General features: G+C 36.6%; 1 protein-coding gene across 2 annotated transcripts in view; it reads left to right on the top strand.

Moving 5' to 3' along the window:
* Positions 1-21,785, top strand: part of PAWR (pro-apoptotic WT1 regulator) — a 103,224-nt gene that overhangs the window by 73,949 nt on the left and 7,490 nt on the right. The window contains exons 3-4 of one of the 2 annotated variants that reach the window (XM_063646518.1): positions 3,491-3,525; positions 20,203-20,350. In XM_063646518.1, coding sequence (XP_063502588.1) covers positions 3,491-3,525; positions 20,203-20,350 — 183 coding nt within the window. Of the gene's footprint in view, positions 1-3,490; positions 3,526-12,271; positions 12,351-20,202; positions 20,351-21,785 lie in introns of those variants that run through there. The other variant, XM_054443818.2, reaches the window with a different exon arrangement.

The following is a 21,785-nucleotide window of genomic DNA, read 5'->3' as shown; positions in this document are numbered from 1 at the left end:
TGCGTTGGCCTCCCAAAGTGCTGGGATTACAGGCGTGAGCCACCGTGCCCTGCCAAAAACAAGAATCACTATAAATAAATAACATTTAGCTTCAAAATGTATAATCTCTAATAAAAGACCATATTCAAATCCACCAATAAGGAATAAACTTAAGTGTCGTCTGTGTGCTTCAAAATCTTAACTATTGAAATATTAGCTATATACAAGAAATAAGTATAGCTTAAATTCTGATTATTTGTATGTCTCAGACATGAGCATGGAATGACTGTAATGGCAAACCTGCAATTACTTTTGCACCAACCTAGTATGTGGGAGTCCTAATTTTATCAACTGTATCAAGCTAGCAGTGTGGAAAATACTGTGTAAAACTTACTGAGGTATGTTTTAAGTGACTGAGTGTTTTAAAAAAAAAAACCCAAACAACTGTAGAGAAATGTAGAAATCTGATATTTTTACATGACTTCTTGTTAGCATACTTAACTCAAAACTTGTCTGATACTGACCTTTAAGTCATTTATAATTGGGTCAAAGTGTGAAATTATTATAATGCCACTGCAATTTAGAGTTGCTGAAAATGCCCTCCATTTTACATTTCTGTTTTTGTTAAAATTCTGTTCTACATCTCTATTACTCTAAGTTTTACCATATTACAGAAAAAGTCTATTTCAAGCCTCAGAAATAGTGTTTGTTGCCAAGTTATTCATACCATTTCAGTTGATATACCAGTAACCCACAAATCAGTAAATCTAGTAAGGGGTTGCTCTCATTTAGCAATTTTGCTGACTTCATTTCAGTAAAAGTCAATCTGGGCAATCAAGCTGATGTGGCATGTTCTGAGATATTTCAAATATAACCAAAATGAGACAGATGTGAGAGAAATGATATGTGATGTGTTAGAACTTTATTTTGGAGATTCTGGCATTTTTTCTCATGCATGTGTAGACAGACATCATATGCCTTAGTTTAGTTCATATAGGGTAATATTAGGGAATTTAATAAAAGAAGCTCTTTGTAAAATGTTAATGCAAATACAGTTTGTGAAACTACCAGGGGAAAAACTTTTTTTTTTTTTTTTTTGAGACAGGGTCTTGCTCTGTTGCACAGGCTGGAGTATAGTAGTGTGATCCCAGCTCACTGCAACCTCTGCCTCTTGAGTTCAAGCAGTCCACCCACTTCAGCCTCCTGAGTAGCTGGGACTACAGGCACACGCCACTTCACCCAGCTATTTTTTGTATTTTTTGTAGAGACAGAGTTTCACCATGTTGCCTAGGCTGGTTTTGACCTCCAGGGCTCAAGTGATCCACTCCCCTCGGCCTCCCAAAGTGCTAGGATTACAGGTATGAGCCACTGCGCCCAGCTGGAAAAACTTCTGTATGAATCATTATCACTCACATTTAATAAAGTATACTTTGAGTGAGTATACATAAGCTTAATATTTCTTTCTACATTAAATAACCATCTAAATAAACAGGGGATCTGTTTTACATGTTTGGTACAAAAGTATAGATGTGTGGATATCTGCTTAATGACAAGCAGATAAGAAACTCTTTAAAGTTTGCTTGACAGGTTTTGTTGTTGTCCTTGCTGTAAGAACAGCTGATGCTCAGGGATGGTTAAAATGTCTTTGTATCAACTGTCAAGGCATGACTTCCCCAGAACTAAGCCTGTTTATGGGGTCAAGCCCACATACACAGTCGCTCAAGTATCCTGTCACCTGGTTATTTCCTGCAACTGGTTAATTCCCAAATGGTACTTTTTTGTAACTGCAGATTACTAAGGAAGTTATTTCCCTAAGTTGACAATATATGTTTATTGCATACTAGGTGAGCTGGGGTTTTGGGGGAGAAAGAAAGGAATTGCTGGTGGAGGGTTCTTATTTGCCAGACACTTACATTTTACTTAGAATATAAGATATATACATGAAAAATTGAGATACAAATTATATTAAACTAAGTGATATAGGCTTCTGTAATGAGAATTTATTGACTTGGAATAATTAAGACAGACTTACTCAAACTCCATGCAGAAAATTCAATTAAGATTTTTCCATATCCCAGTTAGTTTTCTGTTTGTTTTAGCTATCAAATTGAAATTGAAAGCCTGTTTGGAAGGGACTGTGCTGATTTTACTCACTTATGTCATTTTATCTCCACAACAACCCAAGAAAATAGGCACTGTTATTCCATTTTAGAGATCAGTAGACACTGATAGAGGTTAAACTCATAGTCTCCTAGCTACGGAGTAGCCTGTCTGGTTGGAAATTTGATCCGATCCCTCCTCTTAATCATATGGTTTGCTGTACTGGTTCCCCACATTGCTAGTCTTTATTGCATCATGCAGTCAGTATTTACTCTTTTACTCTGAAACTGGTTATCTTATAAAGGTAGCTTATTCTTTTACTTTAACCAGATGAGAACTTCTTTAATTGTAGGATCTCTCTTGGACACTTAATGATTAATTAGGAAAAAAGTTATCAATTTTTAAAGACATCATTTGATTTTGACCTGTTTTATTAAAGTGAAACTGCAGAAGTATTTGGAGAACCTAGACTGTCAAAAGATTGAACAGAGAAATGACTGCCTAGTTATTTGCAAGGTAACAATTTTTCCACCCCAATGGTTAATGTTAACTTTTAGCAATCTTTTTTTCTAGTAGCTTAGAATCAGTACAATATTAAAATGTACTTTTTCACTTTTCATTTTTAGCTGTATATATAGTCTTTAAAAATAGGAACTAATTACTGTATGCATATGGTAAGTTGTAAGTTTTAGAAAAATTGATGGCATAAAAAAGACAAAGGGAGATATATAAAGACTAAAGACTATAAGGCTGGGCGCAGTGGCTCACACCTGTAATCCCAGCACTTTGGGAGGCTGAGGTGGACAGATCACCCGAGGTCAGGAGTTCGAGACCAATCTGACCAACATGGAGAAACCCCGTCTCTACTAAAAATACAAAATTAGCCAGGCGTGGTGGCACATGCCTGTAATCCCAGCTACTTGGGAGGCTGAGGCAGGAGAATCACTTGAACCCAGGAGGCGGAGGTTGTGGTGAGCCCAGATGGCACCATTGCACTGTAGCCTGGGCAACAAGAGTGAAACTCTGTCTCAAAAAAAAAAAAAAAAATATATATATATATATATATATATATATATATATATATATATAATGGTGGTACTTTTTAATGCCCCTTGACTTTCAAGAGGATTTAAGCTGACTGGATGATGAATGATGCCCCCGGCCTTGTCCATTTTCTGAGCTTTTAAAATACTTCTTTATTAAAAACATAATTTAAAAAAAGTGATTGATTTGGACTGAAAAATCAGATGTAGATTCTTGTTTTGTTTGACCAGCAGTGTGAATTTTTTAAAAGAGTAATTGCTTCAAGTTGGTCTTTTTAAAATTAGGTATTCTCTATCAACTATTTTATATAATAAGTAATTGTGTACATACATACTCAAACTGATACATAATTATTTTTACTTTGCAGGAGCCACCTAGAACAGTTTCAGGCAGATATAAAAGGTAAGAATCCTAATGACTTAAACATATTGTAGACATGAATGTAATGTCTGTCTGACATTGAGTTAACTAGAACTATTTTAAAGCAGCTTTTTGAAAAGTAAGAAACCTTTCTATTGTGCTCTTAAAAATAAATTATATTGTAAGCAGGAGTATCATGTCTGCCTAACCATGGCTTATTCTGACATGCCGAAGTATTTGAAAACTCACCATGAATTTTCATGGGTCTGATGAACTTTGCAAAATAAATGCCTTGAATTGCTATTTCTCATGTATTTAAACATTGAAAATATAAGTAGACCCATCTGTATTAGTTAGCTCAGAGTGCCATAACAAAATACTATAGACTGGTGACTTAAACAACAGAAATTAATTTTCTCACATTTCTGGAGGCTGCATGTCCACCATTGTCAAGTTCTGGTGAGGACTCTCTTCCTGCCTTATAGGTAGCCACTTTCTCACTGTATACTCACATGGCAGAGAGAAAGAGGGAGGAAGAGGGAAAGTAAGCTTTCTGAGGTCCCTTCTTTATAAAGGAACTAATCCCATCATGAGGGTCTCATCCTTGTGACCTCATTTAAACCCAATTAGCTCCCAAGGGCTCCATCTCATTGAGGGTTATGGCTTCAACATAAGAATTTTGGGAGGACACAGATCAGTCCATTGCACCACCTGTACACAATGAGTAACACTTCTAACCAGAGAATGTGTTTGTGCATGTATATGTATAGGAAGAAATCAGAATTGGGTACAAGAAGTTTTTCAGTGGAGGTGTCTAGGATATTCACTTCCTTCTTCCCTGTTGAGGCCATAAAGGTTGCAGAAGCATGTGGTCATACTTGCGCTAATAATCCTAGAATGATAAATATTATTGAGTACTTACTGTGTCCAAAGTGCTTTACATAGAGTTCTTTCAATTCTCACGATTATCTTATAAGGCAGGAATAATATTTATTTCTGTTTTATAGATGAGAGACGTGAGGTTAAATACGTAGAATAATTTTTCTGGGGTTATAAACCTAGTCAACAGTAAATTCTGGATTTGAACTCTGGCAGCCTGACTCTGGAGCCCACATTTTTATTAACTATGTAAGACCATCTGCCTAGATTTATACATGTAAAACACTTATTTTCATCTGTATGTTGGAGTTTAAAATATTTTGGCTGTTTCTTCTAAAATAAGACATTCATTAACCAATATTATATAAAAATAAAATTTAATTTTTGTCATGGGCTACAGTATTTATTAGCAATAGAAAGAGATGAGAAGGCCAAAATAATCAGAAGAGTAATTAAGTCTGAAATAGTTTCTGACACATGGGAAAACACTGAATACATTTACTACTGTTACTGCTTTTATTTTCATTTCTGGGTAATTTTGATGTAGGTATAATGAAACCTGTTTTCGTTTGCCATTAATAGTTTAAACTGGAAAAAATCCTTTTTCTCTTTCCAGAAATAATTATGAAATAGCCTTGATGTGGCCTGTTCCCATACCACATTCTCAAACCAAAAAATTTTTAGCATTAGTTTTTGGTTTGGAGACTAAAGATAAACTGTCGCAACTTATCAGGTTTGTTGTATTGATCTTACACATTTAGTTCTTATCAAATAATAGTCTTAAATTACGAATAACACTTTTCAAATTTGTGTTCTTTAATTAGAATCAAGAGGGGAATAATTTTATAAATCCTATCAAAAGCTTTATTTACATGTCATTGTGTTAAATCAGAAGGCAAATTTATTCTCATATGAATTTTTGTGAAACTTTTGAGACCATTACTTGTGATATGTCCATGTGTTTGTACTTTTCTTACTTGTATTCTCATAGCCTAGAGCATGTGGTTTACTTTTCAGCTTTCAAAGATTTGCCCCTGTTTAATACTGTTATAAATATCTTAAAGTTTCCCATCATTTTTTATTGGTTTGGAGCTCCATTTTAATGCCATCTAAAAAGAGAAAAAAAGACACAAAAACTTAAAAAGCCACAAAACCCAGAATCTGTATATGAAATTATCTCTTATTTAGTAGAAATGTGTTGTACTTTATATCAACAGTTTGTATTTTCATTAATCTGTCAGCAATTTATAGCAATGACTAGAGAATAGATGTTTCTTAGTGAAAGTGTCTGCTGACTAATGGGAATGAAGAAAAGGGAGAATAGAGTAAAAGATAGAAATTTGGCATCACATGTAAGAAAATATTTTCAGTAAACCTAATAACTTTTATATATATAACTGAAAATAGAAAGTATTTTCAGTAAACCAAATAACTTACAAGAAATTATATATTATATATAATATATAAAATATATATACTGTATAAGATTTATATATAAATATAAGATTTATATATAAATATCTATAAGATTTATATATATAAATATATATATATAAATTTTATATAGCTAGAAATAACTCTTAAAGTCATTAGGAGGTTCAAACACCCAGAAGATTCATTTGAGTGTATGCTCTTATAAATTATGAATTAAATACTTAATTTTTCTCACAAATAAGAATGTACATTTTTAGCCTTGAGTCTGTTACGTGTTCAGTCTAATTATGCTGTATTTTAAAACTTGAATTGACTTTTGTAGAATGTGTCTTACATATTCCCGGTTTTCCTTATAAAAATGTGTTTAACTGTAGGGAACTATTTGGAGGTGAGGGTTATGTAATTTCTGAAACTCAAGATTTAGTAAAGGTGGATCAGTGTTACGAATTTGTGAGTTTTTTTTTTCAATGTGTAATTTTTTCTTTTTTTTTTTTTTTAATTTTTGGGTAGAGACAGGATCTGTGTTGCCCAGGGTGATCTCAAACTCAAGTGATCCTCCCAACTCTGCCTCCCAAAGTACTGAGATTGGAGGCATGAGCCACTGTGCCTGGCCTCAATATGTAATTTTACTCCTCACCTAATGTAACATGAGTATCTTCACCTTTTAAGTTCTCTAAATAATGGCTAGTATCAACTGAGTGATTTCTGCCTTTTAAACGAAGTGTAGCATAAATATATCAGAAATCCTCACTATCACTGCTTTGGTAACCATAATTTCTGTCTACTTTATTTGGATAAAACATGACTATGATTCTTTTTCTTCAGGGTCAGAATTTTCTTGCAAAGTCAATTCTGCTATAATGCTTGCTTTGGAAATGCAAATTGGTCCTAATTGGTACATTAGGGAATAGTTTGACCCTAACTCAAATTTCACCTTTGCTTATATACAGTTTTGTTCACCAGAAATGCTAGGTAAATGCTGAAAACCTTACCCAGCTCAACCAAGCTGCATAGGAATACACAGAACGTTCTCAGGCATTCCTGGCAAACATCTACCAGGTACCTCAGTATGAGCTACAGCTTTGCTTCTGAAGCAGTAAAGTTTCCCTGGCCCCTTTGCAGGCAGGAACTGGAGTGCACAGGTGCTGGACCTAGCCAGGCACTTTGGTGTGGCAGGGGCAAATTCCACTCACTCGAACCCACTGCATTCTACCCCTCGTGGGAGGGGGAGCACAGGTGAGCAGGTGCAAGAGCCAGGGTGTGAGCGCTTTTGGACCCTGGCAGGAATGAATTCTGTACTGTCCCCATGGCAGTATCTAGGGGGATGCCCACTGCCCCTTGAAGTCCCAGAAGAAGTTTTATAGTTAGTGCTCTTTTAGCTTTGCCATCCATGGACGGCTTAAGTGTTAAACAGTTCAGTGGGCTCTCTGCCTTTTCTTGTGAGGCAGTTGCTCTCTGCTAGCGAGAGCAGAGAGTCAGTATGACAGCCTTTAGTGTTTGCACCCATTCAGTGTCCAGGAAAAATCAGGTCACATGAACGAATTGAAGGGTGGTGAATATGGAGGATTATATTGCCAGTGAAAGGGGAGCTGGAAAGGGGATGGAGTGGGAAGATAATCTTTCCCTGGAGCAGCATTGTCAAGCCATTACTCTGAAGTCAAACTGCTTCTCCTCTTCTCTTCCTCTCCTCTCTGTGGTGGCAGAGCCTGAGTTTTTTATGGGCACAGGATGGGGAGCAGGATGGGCCATGGGTGGTTTTGGAAAAGGCAACATTCAAGCAGGAAAACAGGAATGCATGTTCTCACTTTGGGCCACAGTTCAAGGGTTGAGGGTGGGACCCTCACCAGGACCACCCTCTTCTGCCCAGAATTTTCCTGCCTCCTGTCCCTATCACTTCCATATGTGATGTTACAACTTCCAGTCTAATTTCAGATATCTTTCTCACATTTCGTATTAACCCACAAGCTGCAACCCTTCTGCTGCCAACCAGCTTCTATAAGGAAACCTCACTACTTTTTCAAGATAAAATACTGTATTTATGTATTTCTTAGCTGTTTAACCTGTAAAACTGTACTACCACTTTATATTAGGCTGCTATCTTCTATAATGTGTCACTGATGAAGTTTTAGAACATTGTCCTCCAACCCCATTTTCTGTATAATTCCCCCCCTGCTTTTGTTTTTTTGAGGTGAAGTCTCACTCTTGTCACCCAGGCTGGAGTGTGGTGGCATGATCTTGGCTCATTGCAACCTTTACCTCCTGGGCTCAAGGAACCTTTACCTTCTGAGCTTAAGTGATTCTCCTGCCACAGCCTCCCAAGTAGCTGGGATTATAGGCACCTGCCACCATGCCCGGCTAACTTCTGTATTTTTAGTAGAGATGAGGTTTTGCCATGTTGGCCAGACCGGTCTCAAACTCCTGACCTCAAGTGGTTCACCTACCTCAGCCTCCCAAAGTGCTGGGATTACAGGCATGAGCCACCATGCCTGTCCCACCATGTTTTTATTGAGTGATTTTTGCATAACACAGTAATTTTAGAAACACTTAATATTGTATTATAGCAGAAGTAACTCTGGGTAGATGGTTCAGTAAACTAAATCTTTGCCGTTGTTTAAATGATAAGACTTCTACATAACATAAATGCATTTAATTTGAGATACTGTGAAATACTTTAAGCCAGAGGTCCCTGCCCCTTGGAATGTGGACTGCTACCTGTCTGTGGCCTGTTAGGAACCAGTCCACACAGCAGAAGGTGAGCAGTGGGTGAGCATTACTGCCTGAGCTTTGCCTCCTGCCAGATCAGCAACGGCATTAGATTCTCATAGGAGCGTGAACCCTATTGTGAACTGCTCATGCGAGGGACCTAGATTACATGCTCCTTTATGAGAATCTAATGCCTGATGATCTGAGGTGGAACAGTTTCATCCCAAAACCATCCTCCCTGCCATCCCCCTGGTCCATGGAAACATTGTCTTCTCTGAAACTGCTCCCTGTTGCCAAAAAGGTTGGGGATGGCCAGTTAAGACCTTTAGTTCTCAACTTCATTCTCAAGCTCTTTTCATAAGAAACCGACTAGAACCAGTTCAAGTTTAGAGATGAATGATTTATTTAGAAACATCGTTTTCATTCAAGATTTAAGATGTTGCAACACAACGATGTTAACTTTTTTTCCTAGATGGAACTTTATGATTTTTTTTTTTGAGTCCGAGTTTTGCTCTTGTCACCTAGGCTGGAGTGCATTGGCGCAATCTTGGCTCACTGCAACCTTTGCCTCCCAGGTTCAGGTGATTCTCCTGCCTCAGCCTCCTGAGTAGCTGGGATTACAGGCATATGCCACCATGCCCGGTTAATTTTGCATTTTTAGTAGGGATGGGGTTTCACTATGATCATTGTTTTAACCAGTAGTTCTTGTTTTGAGAACCACCAAGTAGACACAAACTTCCTTGGTTTGTTGGTCAAGGGTCAAAACCAGAAAAATCAGCCAGATTATTATTATTATTATTATTATTATTTATTTATTTATTTATTTTTTTTTTTGAGACAAGGTCTCACTCCGATGCCCAGGCTGGCATGCAGTAGTGTAATCGTGGCTCACTGCAGCCCTCAATTCCCTGGCTCAGGTGATCCTCCAGCTTTGGCCTCCCAAGTGGCTGTAACTACAGGCATGTGCCCCCACACCCAGCTAATTTTTAAATTTTTTGTAGAGATGGGGTTTTTCTGTGTTGTCCAGGCTGATCCTGAACTCTTAGGCTAAAGAGATCTGCCTGCCTTGGCCTCCCAAAGTGCTGGAATTACAGGTGTGAGCCACTGCACCTGGCCAGAAATCAGCCAGATTCTTTAACGATGGGAAATCCAAATTAAAGACAACCAAATGTATCTCTCAGTAGTTGAAGAAAGAGAGTCTTCTTGGGCTATATATGACCCTTTCTAAAGAAATCTGTTCCTTTCAAGATCTATTCTTTCTTTCTTTTTTTTTAAACACAGAGTCTCACTGTGTCACCCAGGCTAGAGACGGGGTTTCACTGTGTTGGCCAGGCTGGTCTCAAACTCCTGACCTCAAATGATCCATCTACCTCAGCCTCCCAAAGTGCTGGGATTACAGGCGTGAGCCATCACGCCTGGCAAGATCTATTATTTCTATATTAGGATATGTTCCATATTTTATCCAATGCTGTCAGGCATGCAATAGCAGTGACCTTTCTAGTTATTAGATTTGAAAACAGTACATGAAAGTCATAAAATGAGTATTTAAAATAAATTGGGATTCTTGTACATTTTGTGGACTGGTGGATTTCTGAACTTTTCTAGGTCATAAATATTATTAATATTTATATAATGTTAGTATGTACCAGGTACTATTCGAAGTACTTTCCATTCAGTTAATTCCTCGATAGTCCTAGGGAGATGCTTTTATTATTCTTATTTTACAAATGAGTAAATTGAGGCACAGTGAAGTTTAATGACTTGTATGATTAAACACGTAATAATTTGCAGATTGTGTCAGCATATGTTGCATTACCTCATGGTAGTAATGTTAATTTGCCTAGCATGGGTAGGAAATAGATACAGTGTAGTAGTTTGATTGGCTTATTTAAACTCCAAGTGACCGGATGGTACCAGTAACTAGATTTTTTTTCTAACATAGGGTTTTATTTTATTTTTTCCCAAAAAGTAACTTCCAGCTATATGGCTCTAGATTTCACAAATCCACTCAGATCTTTACTTTGTTTTAGCTGTAGTACAATGTCAGAAAATAACTTGTTCTGAGTTATGAAGTCTAACAACATCTAGAGTTCTTCATTATAATGAAAGATAAACCATGTTATAATATTTGGTGTCATTTTAAGTGCATTTTGTGCATTTATTTGGAAATTAACCACTAAACTGATGATACTGTTCCCTGTTATTAAGATGTAATTCAAATGCCATAAAATCCACTCTTTTAAGGTGTACAGTTCAGCATTTTTAGGGCATTCACAGTGTTTACAACCCTCACTGCTGTCTAGTTCCAAAATTTGTTCTACCCTGAAAGAAACTTCATACCCTTCATATCCATTCTTCCTCTGCCCGTAGGTCCCCCAGCAACCAGTAATATGTTTTCGGTCCTTATAGATTTGTCTATATTGGATATTTCAGATAAATGGAATCATACAGTATATGGCTTTCTTGGGTTTTTTGTTTTTTTTTTTAAGGCAGAGTCTCACTCTGTTGCCCAGGCTGGAGTGCAGTGGTGCGATCTCGGCTCACTGCAACCCCGGTGTTGTGGGTTCAAGTGATTCTTGTCCCTCAGCCTCCCAAGCAGCTGGGACTACAGGTGTGCACCACCCAGCCAATTTTTGTATTTTTAGTAGAGATAGGGTTTCACCATGTTGGCCAGGCTGATCTTGAAATCCTGGCCTCAAGTGATCTGCCTGCCTTGGCCTGCCAAAGTGCTGGGATTACAGGCGTGAGCCACTGCACCTGGCCAAGTATGTGGCTTTTTGTGTCTCGTCATTTGCTAAGCATAATTATTTCAAGATGATTCCATATTGAAGTTTGCAGGATATACTACACTATGTTTTACCATTTGGATTAACATAATGGACATGTTAGATTCTTTACACTTTTTGCCTATATGAAATATTATACATATCATATATATACATATCATAATAGACAATATGCTGTGAACGTTCATGTACAAGTTTTTGTGTGACCCTTTTTCTTACTACACAGAAATTTTTCATATTGCTTAGTTGAAGGCTTTTTTTAAAAACAAATTTTTTTTTTTACATTTTATAATTTATAATTTTAGCTGTTACTACTGTATATAATAAACTATATTTGGAGAGTGTTTTCTGGACTTGTTTTGTCTAGCTCTCAGATGGTGAAATTTGAGCAGCCAGATATATTTGATCTCTTTAGGATAATTCACTATATTTAATATACCAGAAATGAATATATATGATGTTCCCTAACTGAAACAACTTAAATTTTAAATGAGATAGATTAAAAACTATATTTCTATAAACAGTTATAATGCAGCCATTAAAATGATGCTATAGAAAAATATTACATAAGAAAATTATTACCTGTTGATGTAAAATGGAGGAGAGAACATATTACAAAAAAGTATGATACAAAACAAAGTATAATATATATAAAATATTATCTGAGAACTATTCATGTGATAAACTGCTAAACTTCTGTGTAAAAGAAGATAATGTTTATTTTTCTGGGAGGAGATATATTTTTCATAAGATTTTTAAAAGGAATCTGATCCAGAAGGCTAAACATTTACTAATATGTTATAAAATGTTAACGGACATTATCTCTGGGTTAGTGGAATTACTGATGACACTCATTTGTATTTTCTGTTTTCTATAATAAATATGTATCAGTTTTAATAAAGAGTTATGAGAGTTTAATATAATGAGAGTTGATTTTGATTTTTAGTTGTTGGTGTATGTGCTTATGTGTATGTTTGTATTTAAAGGAAGAGAGATAAACCCTACACAGAGCAAGGAGCTGTTTTGAGGAGTGGGAGTGTTGGAGGGTGAAGAGAATAGGGCAGTGAAAGATGCTAAAAGGATGGAAGCCAGTTATGTAGTTGTTGGTTATTTGGGAATTTCAGAATATGTCCTGTACTTCTGAATATTTGATACTTATTCTAAAAGTAGGATTTACCCTTGAGTCTTGTATTTCTTCTCATTGCTAAGCTTTATAATGTCTATTTTAGTGGAAAATTCCTCTAGCTATAATCTCTTAATGCTGCCAATCTCATTCTCATGATAGTTTTAGAATAATAGTGTAATTTTCCCCAACACAACACCCCCTGGTGTTTCTACATAAGATGTGAAAATTCCCAGAGGGGGAAAACTTCCAGTAAGGGGTGGCATTTATCTTTGATGATACTGTTTCTTTTCCCTTTTCTGAGCATTATAGTTCATGTCTTTGTAGCTAAGAGTGGAGGGAGGGTTCTTTTTGGATCGTATTAGAGATTTGTGTTAACATTCCTAAGTAAAATGTTAAAAACTTTTTGGAATTAATGAACAATCTTTTATTCTGAGTATTTTGCACTGTGCATATCTGGCTTTCAAAATAGGTTAAACGGCTAAATTTGGCAATAAGATCAAGTAACACAATTCTTCACAATTACGACAGTATTCCCTAATACATAATACATATTGGGAATGAAGCACTGATTTTGTTTTTCACTATTCCTTGCATTTGCATAATGAAGGCCGGGTGTGGTGGCTCATGCCTGTAATCCCAGCACTTTGGGAGGCCGAGGTGGGCGGATCACCTGAGGTCAGGAGTTCGAGACCAGCCTGGTCATCATGGGAAAACCCCCATCTCTACTAAAAATACAAAAATTAGGCGGGCGTGGTGGTGGGCACTTGTAATCCCAGCTACTTGGGAGGCAGAGGCAGGAGAATCACTTGACTGCAGGCTGAGGTTGCAGTGAGCCAAAATAGTGGCATTGCACTCTAGCCTGGGCAACAGGAGCGAAACTCTGTCTCCAAAAAAAAAAAAAAAAAAAATTGCATAATGATGCCGTTTATGTATTGACAAGTCTAAGATGGAAGGTTTTAAAAATTGTTAATAAGTTAAACTTTTTTTGAAATATTGCTTTAAACATGTTCATCAAGCAAATACACAATTACTAACGGACATCCATATTTCTGGATGGTTTGTAGCTGTCAGCATTATAGTTTCTACCTAAAAAGTCATGGAAGGGTGCAAAAAGTTGGACTTCTTTTTTTGTGAAAAATGGGTCCTTTAAAATGCTTCCAGTGGTCTTCTATAATATGGTATGGCTTTAGTGATACCTTCCTCTGTTGATTTTCTTTTTACCACTTTGCTGGTATTTCCCAGTCTTATTTGTAGTTCTTTCTTTCCTGTACCTCTTCTTCGTGTATTGGTATTACTCGATTTTTTTATTTTTGTTTCTTTTTACAGGGTTTCACCGTGTCATCAAGGCTGAGTGCAGTGGCGTAATCGCTTACTGCAGCCTCAACCTCTTGGGCTCAAGCAATCCTCCTACCTCAGCCTCCCAAGTCCCAAGTGCTTGGGACTCCAGGAACGTGCCACCATGCCTGACTAATTTTTTATTTTTTTAATTTTATAGAGACAGAGTCTCATTATGTTGTCCAGACTGGTCTTGAACTCCTGGACGTAAGCAGTCCTCCTGCCTTGGCCCCCCAGAGTGCTGAGATTACAGGTGTGAGCCACTATGCTTAGCCTACTCAGCTGTTAATCTTAGACTTAATTCTCTTTTCGTTTTGTGTATTTGTGGTAGAAATTTCATTCACTCCGATGACTTCAATTACTATCTATACATAATGCTGATGACTCCAGATCGTTAGCTCCATACCTGTATAATCAACAGCTATTAAATATCTGCTAAGCATACTAAACTAAGCGTTTTCAAAAGTAAACTTGTGAAACCTGATGGATTTCAGTAGTTGACGTCAGCATCTACTTTTGCTCAAGTCAGTAGCCTGGACATTATTTATGACACTTATTATTTTTCCCATCTTGCCCTTATCCATTCATTCACCAAGCCTTGTTGAGTTTATCTTCTGAGTATCTCATTGCCATCACACCAATCTAGGACACCATCATCTCTTACATAGGTGATTACAATAGCCTCCACACTGGCCTCCCTGTCTCCATTTAGCTCATCTCCAATATATTTTATAAAAATGATTCTGTTACTTTCCCTGCTTTAATGGCTTACCATTACCTTTAAATGGAGTCTGAATCAGTGGTCTCCAAAGAGGGGTGATATACAAGATAATCTGCTAGGGTGCAGGAGGAAAATATTGGAACTTTTATTCATATTTACCTTTTTATTTGAAAAACACTAAGGCATTAATATTTAAAAGCTACTACTGTGTAATAGTTATTTAGTCATTCCTTCTTTGCTCTATGTGTCAGATGGTCATTTGGTACTAAGGGTGTCCTGAGGGAAGCATGCTTTGTTCACTTTCTGCATGTTGCACAATACTATAATTTGAATGTCCATCTATGCGGATTTATGAGTTATCTAGTTTAACTATTACAAAATATGTAAGTCTGGGATTAGGGAATTTGTGGAGAAAATCAAGTGTTTAACTGCAAATAAGATCGCATTGTTATTGAGCTGGTAAGATACAAAATCAAATCTGTTCTCATGAATTAAGAAAAATTATGCTGATTTTGAGGTTTTGAAACTTTTAAAAAATATTCTCATTTTTTTGTAAGGCATCCCTTTCTGCTTTGATAGCCATTAAAAATCAGATATTCAAACTGATGTTAGAACTAGATCTTTGAATCTCTGTATCACACGGTGTTAAGATCTTCAGAAATAATGAAGCATATTCAATATTTTATTTAAAATATTTGTGAGAACAAACTTTTATACCATAAATAAAACAAATTTTAGTCTTTTTCTTATGTTCTGTTTTTGGGATACAGATGATTATTTTATATTGTCATATTGTAAATCCCATAAAAATGGTAGATAAGTAAACATACATACCAACATGGGTATGTAATTATGAATAATATTTGGAGACCCTTAGTTTAAATTCTTCCATAAAATAGCTTTCAGGGCCAGGCGTGGTAGCTCAGACTTCTACTCCAAGCACTTTGGGTGGCCAAGGCAGGAAGATCGCTTAAGGCCAGGACTTCAGGACCAGCCTGGGCAACATAGCAAGACCTAACTTCTAAAAAATTAAGATAAATTAGCGGGCATGGTCGCACATGTAGCTACTCCAGAGGCTGAGGGGAGGATTGCTTGGGCCCAGGAATTTGAATTTACAGTGAGCTATGATTGTCCACTGCACTCCAGCCTGCGCCACAGAGTGGGAACCTGTCTCTTAAAAAAAAAAAAAAAAAATTCAGGTTTCCTGCTTGCTTTTTCAGCCTCATATTTTATTACTCTAATGTTTACACTCCATGCTTTAGCCATATTGGAGTTTTCTGTTTCTCAAATGGGCCACAATTTATAGGTTTTTGCACATTCTTGTCCTTCTTTTTACGTTTCAACCTTCTCTAACATAGTGATACCCAAAGTGTAGTCCTTGAACTGTTTGTTGTCAATCCAAGACAAGAAAAGAACTTGAGAATAAGCATTTAGAAACTTGAATTGCATTTTGACTTGTCATCATCACATCCAAGTGCATGATCAGTGGATTACTCTGTGAACAGGATATAGAGTAGTTCAAGTGCCGTGGCAAGTTGCATGCTAATCATGCCCAGTAGGGCTGTTACAATGTGTGATATTTTGAAGTTAGTCATTTGTAACCCAAAAATGTATAAGAATTAAATAAAATGTGGCTGGCTCATGCCTATAATCCCAAGACCAAGGCAGGAGGATAGCTTGAAGCCAGGAGTTTGAGACCAGCCTGGTCAACATAGTAAGACACATCTACAAAAAAAAAAAAAAAAAAAATTAACCAGGTATGGTGGCATATGCCTGTAGTCCCAGCTACTTGGGAGGCTAAGGTGGAAGGATCACTTGATCCCAGGAGTTTTGAGGTTTCAAGGCTGTAGTGAGCCATGGTGGCACCTCTGTACATCAGCCTGGGTGACAGTGCAAGACCCTATCTCCCCCCACCCCCCCCCCCAAAAAAGCAAAGCATTTATTTTAAAAATCTCTTTAATTTTAATCATACTTATTCTTGTCCCATAAATAATTTAAAAATATATAGTAATTTAAAAATGTAAAAATCTTTTTCATTCTTTTGAATTTTATGTTTTACAAGTATTATTTAAATCCTGGAAGCAAAATTTGTATTATTTATAAGTCAGATTTACTGATGACAAAACAAGCTTTACTGGACTTTTTTGACAAGCAAAGATACACTTTTTTGAATGCGATAGCAGTAGTAAACCAAATTATGACAGTGGAAGTAATTTCAAAGAGATACAGATCAAAAGAATTTGTACCAGTTTTCTTGGAAAGTATTATGTGTCTTATGTTTAGTTTTTAGCCATAATTGATGGGCGAAGTGCTAAAACCAAAGTGGGTTGTTTGGAGATACACTGGCTATTTAAACAATATAAAATGATCAAAATGTAATCGGTAGTTGTAGGCATGACATGTTCAAAACGAATTCATCAAATATGTTCAAAACCAAATTCATTATTTGAAAGAATATTACAAAGATGACCGGAGCAGATGTTCAGGATTTCACATGTGATCACTAGTGTTTTTGGGGTTTCTGATAGTCTGACTTGAGGTTACTAACATTAAAAAAAACTGCATACAAATGACAAGACAAAACATGTTTGCTTGGAAATGTTGGATGAATCTGTAGTAAAGAAGATAGTTCAATGTACCACCTTCCAACAACACCATAATAGCTTGATGAGTTTAGGGACAGGATAGTGATACGGAAGACTAACTCCCAGACAAATAAGATCCTGCAAAGGAATTTTTGTTACAATTTGATGAACACATTGGTTTTGCTAACATAGGAAGTAACAATTTATTTTTCAACTTCATTGCTGACAAATACAGCTTGCTCTGAACTATATAACACTTACAAAGGGTTACAGTATCAACAAATGTGGTTTGGAGTTTTGCTTTACTTTTGTAGGAATATATTATAATTATGCAGGCACAGTGATAAGAAAAACATACTGAAGCTTGTACCAGAATGTAAATTGGTGTCCTGCTTCTTTCATTGAGAAAGTCTTGCTTTGTCAGCTGAACTAAACAGTGTTCTTGCTATATCAGCTGAATTCACAGTATAGTTCACTAAAAGTGTGAATTTATTACCAAACACTAATTCATTACATTTGAGGTTTCTAAAAAATTAGATACTGTAGTTTGGGAGTTAGCTGATCAGCTGTTATCAGATGCTAGGGTGTACATTGGTCTTCAAAGTGACCTTTTCAGTCAAGAGTATTTGAATTTTGGGATGAACTCTTGGTGTTTTTGCAAGATAAGAAACCAGTTTGGTCCCCAGCTTTTCAAATACGTGAGTTAGCTTATTGTCTGATGGCCTCGTTCTTTATTTTTTAAGTGATCTTAGCTTTCCATGCAAAGAAGGAATGTCAGTCAGCCGGGCACAGTGGCTCATGCCTGTAATCCCAGCACTTTGGGAGGCCAGGGCAGGTGGATCACAAGGTCAGGAGCTCAAGGCCAGCCTGGCCAACAAAACCTTTAGTAGAAACCCTGTCTCTACTAAAAATACAAAAATTAGCCGGGCATGGTGGCAGGCGCCTGTAATCCCAGCTACTCAGGAGGCTGAGGCAGGAGTATCGCTTGAACCCAGGAGGCGGAGGTTGCAGTGAGCCGAGAAGGCTTTTCAATGGCAGATAAGATCAGGTGACAAAAATGAAAGTTGGATTTTTGAGGAGAAAGTTACCTTAGCTTGTTATAAAGGGTTCTACGATGTAGTAACAACTATCAGTAAAGTAGATGGTGGTCTATTGCACATTTGAAAAGTTTACAATCAAATACCTTACAAATTTGGTAGGACACTTTTATTTTCTATCACAAGAAAATTCATAGATGAGGAATCAATTTTTTAAAACAAGAAATCACTTTAGATTTAACTGTAAATTTGCTGGATAAATTATTGGAAATGGATACCAGTCAGTGAAGGATTGAAAACAAATTTTGAAAAGCAAATTTTCTACATTTTAGACAAAAGTTTTTAAAAATGAATGTCCGAGCTTGTTGAAATTGCATTAAAATCGCTCCTATTTCTGTCCTTTGAGACTGTTTTCTCTGAGTGGTATTAAAACAAAACACAGAAATAGTTTAGATATACGTTATCCCTTGTTGAGTAGCATTGTCCTCAGTCCAACCTAGATTAATTAACAAATGTAGTAACTGGCTTTCAAGATAGCCCCCAGTGAACCCTACCCCCTGATGTTTGCACCGTGTGTAATCCTCTCACACAACATACCAGGTTGATATGTGTGAACAATAGAATAAGGTCAGTGTGACAGTATGTCACTTTTGAGGTTGCGTTATGACCGACACTGCAGCTTCTGTCTCGGTTGCTCTGTCACTTTGTCTCTGGAAGCCAGCTGCCACATGGTGAACAGGCCAATGGAGAGGCCAGCATAGTGAGGAACTGAGGCCGTTGTCATCAGTCATGTGAGTGAGTTTAGAAGCAGATTCTCCAGCCTGGTTAAGCCTTCAGATGACTGAAGCCCCAACCAACATCTTGATTAAAAGCTCATGAGAAGCCCTGAATCATAATCACCCACCTAAGCTGCTTCTAAATTCCTGACCAACAGAAACTTTGAGATGAGAATTGTGTGTAAGTTTGGGGGTAATTTTTAATAGAGTAATAATACAGCAAACAAGAAGCAAACTCATTTGTTACATTAAAAACTTTAAATACTGACATATGTGCTGTTCAGAGGGTATGAATTGGTGTTTAAGGAATTGCTGTTTTACTTATAACTTTTGATTAAATTAGAATTATGGCATAACAAGATTATCAATATGGTAGCAATTTTCTGTATTGATTGCCTGTATGCATACTTATAGTGGAGAATTTGCCACTGATGTAACTCTTTTCTTTTTTTCTATTTATAATTTTATGGGTCTCAATCTAATAAAACATTTGGACTTGTATTTTGTATGACCTTTTTAACTTTTATTTTTCCAGCAGTTCATTTTAATTTTACTTTTTAAAAGTGTTGGTCCATGAAAGATTGTAATTTGGAAGAAGGAAAGTGTTTTTTCACCACAAATAGTCTGGGTGATCTATGCCAGGCACAATGCTCACATCTGTAATCCTAGCACTTTGGGAGGCCAAGGTGGGTGGATCGCCTGAGCCCAAGAGTTTGAGACCAGCCTGGGCAACATGGTGAAACCCCGTCTCTGGAAAAAGAAACACAAAATAATTTGCCCGGTGTGGTGGCCACATACCTGTAGTCCCAGCTACTCAGGAAGCTGAGGTGGGAGGATCGCTTGAGCCCAGGAAGTCAAAGCTGCAGTGAGCTGTGATTGCATCGCTATACTCCAGTCTGGGTGACAAGAGTGAGATCCCATCTCAAAAGAAAAAAAAAGATAATCTGGGAGATCTGTCCTATCATAGTTCTCATAGTATCCATCACTGACCTTATTTTACTGATCATCTTGCTTTATTATTAGTTATATTCCCTTTTAACCAAAAGCTCTATGAAGGGCAGAGTTCATGTTTGTGTTTGCTGTTACGTCTTCAGTATCCAGAACAGTGTTCATTACTTAACACCTACTCAGTAGATATTGGTTGAAAGAATTAATGCTACTTTTACATTTTTTTCATTGTGTGGGAATAATGATTAACTTCTACAGTTACAAATAAGTTGCTACTATAACCATATGTCCTTGGGGAATGTTAATTTTTTTAAGCTGAATAGAAAATATTCTTGGCATTTTTCTTGCTGATCGCTAGGGATTTTAATAAAATGTTTATATTTCCACAGCACAACCAGTGTCTCTGAAGAGGATGTCTCAAGTAGATATTCTCGAACAGATAGAAGTGGGTTCCCTAGATATAACAGAGATACAAATGTTTCAGGTACTCTGGTTTCAAGTAGCACACTGGAAAAGAAAATTGAAGATCTTGAAAAGGTATGGATTATAAGTTATTTAAGATTGATAAAATTAACATACCATTAAAATTCTTTTGTTTCATAGCAACTGAGAAAGGAAATAATATTCCTTAATATTTAATATGTGCGCTTCTTTTCTGCCAAGTGTTACCTTTAATATATTAAAAGGCTTTGTTTTTGAAGTGGTTAGAAGTCTGAGCTGGCAAATATATGCTACCGTGTATTTATTATATTGTCTGAATAGATTTTCATTTGTAACTTTACAAATTACAGGAGTAAATCTGAGTTAGGTCCATCTTTGGTGTTTGAAACAATTTTGTGTAAGAATATGCCTGTTTAAAAGTGTCTTTCAGTACCAGTCAGATGACTCTTGGCATAAATTTATTAACCATAGGGTCTCAGGTTTGTGCCATAGACATTCAACCCCTAAAATTAGCAATGGTGTTGAATACTTTTGTAATTGTTGAAAATGTGTTTTGTTTTACTTGAGATTATTCTCTATATTATTAAAGATCTAATTTATATATGTTATGTAAAGAAAGTTCATTTTTAAAACTTGTTTCTATTTTATAACATTTATGATTTTTTGAGGTCACATATCTAAGCTTTAACAACAGTTTCTTGGAATTATTATTTCATAGTTTTATTTATTTTTATTTATTTAGTTAGTTTTGAGACAGGGTTTCACTCTTGTTGCCTAGGCTGGAGTACAATGGCTCAGTATCGGCTCACTGCAACCTCCACTTCCCAGGTTCAAGTGTTATTTCTGCCTCAGCCTTTCAAGTAACTGGGATTATAGGCATGCACCACCAAGCCCGGCTAATTTTTTTTTTGTATTTTTAGTAGAGACGGGGTTTCACCATGTTGGTCAGGCTGGTCTTGAATTCCTAACCTCAGGTGATCCACCCACCTCGGCTTCCTAAAGTGCTGGAATTACAGGCATGAGCCACTGTACCCAGCCTATTATTTCATAATTTTAAATTAAAAAGTTTAGACAATATGTAATCTAATAGTTTTGAAGGGAGTTGCCCAGAAAGGCTTCTTGAGTTCCACAAGAGTTTGGATTGAATTGCTAGTAGTTGGCAGCAGCTAAGGGATATGGATGGTTGATTGTTCTGTAGGAGGTTTAGTAGGAAAGAAGCCAAGTTCTGGGCAAGGCCTTTTGAGCTCTGCGTCCCTTTTGCCCCCAAGGTGGCTGACCAAGCCCAATGCCCTGGATTCTAAATAAGATTTCTTTGAAAAAGGTGTTGCATTGTTTAGAGAAAACGAAAATTAAAAATCAGTAATCTATTTTAGTTCCTTCTTTTTATCCATTATCAGTTAACTGGCAGAGCCAGAAGTAAAACTGAGGACCATTGTTTTTCTGTTTAGAGTTTCTATTGGGCCATCTCCTTTAAACTTTGTGTTTTTAAGAAAATTAATTTTGAATTATTTCAAACAAGATACCCATTAAA

Source organism: Pongo pygmaeus, chromosome 10, assembly GCF_028885625.2.
Source record: "Pongo pygmaeus isolate AG05252 chromosome 10, NHGRI_mPonPyg2-v2.0_pri, whole genome shotgun sequence".
In the NCBI taxonomy this organism is placed as follows: domain Eukaryota; kingdom Metazoa; phylum Chordata; class Mammalia; order Primates; family Hominidae; genus Pongo; species Pongo pygmaeus.
The sequence above is the reverse complement of the archived record's forward strand: the minus strand, read 5'-3'. Positions and strand labels throughout refer to the sequence as shown.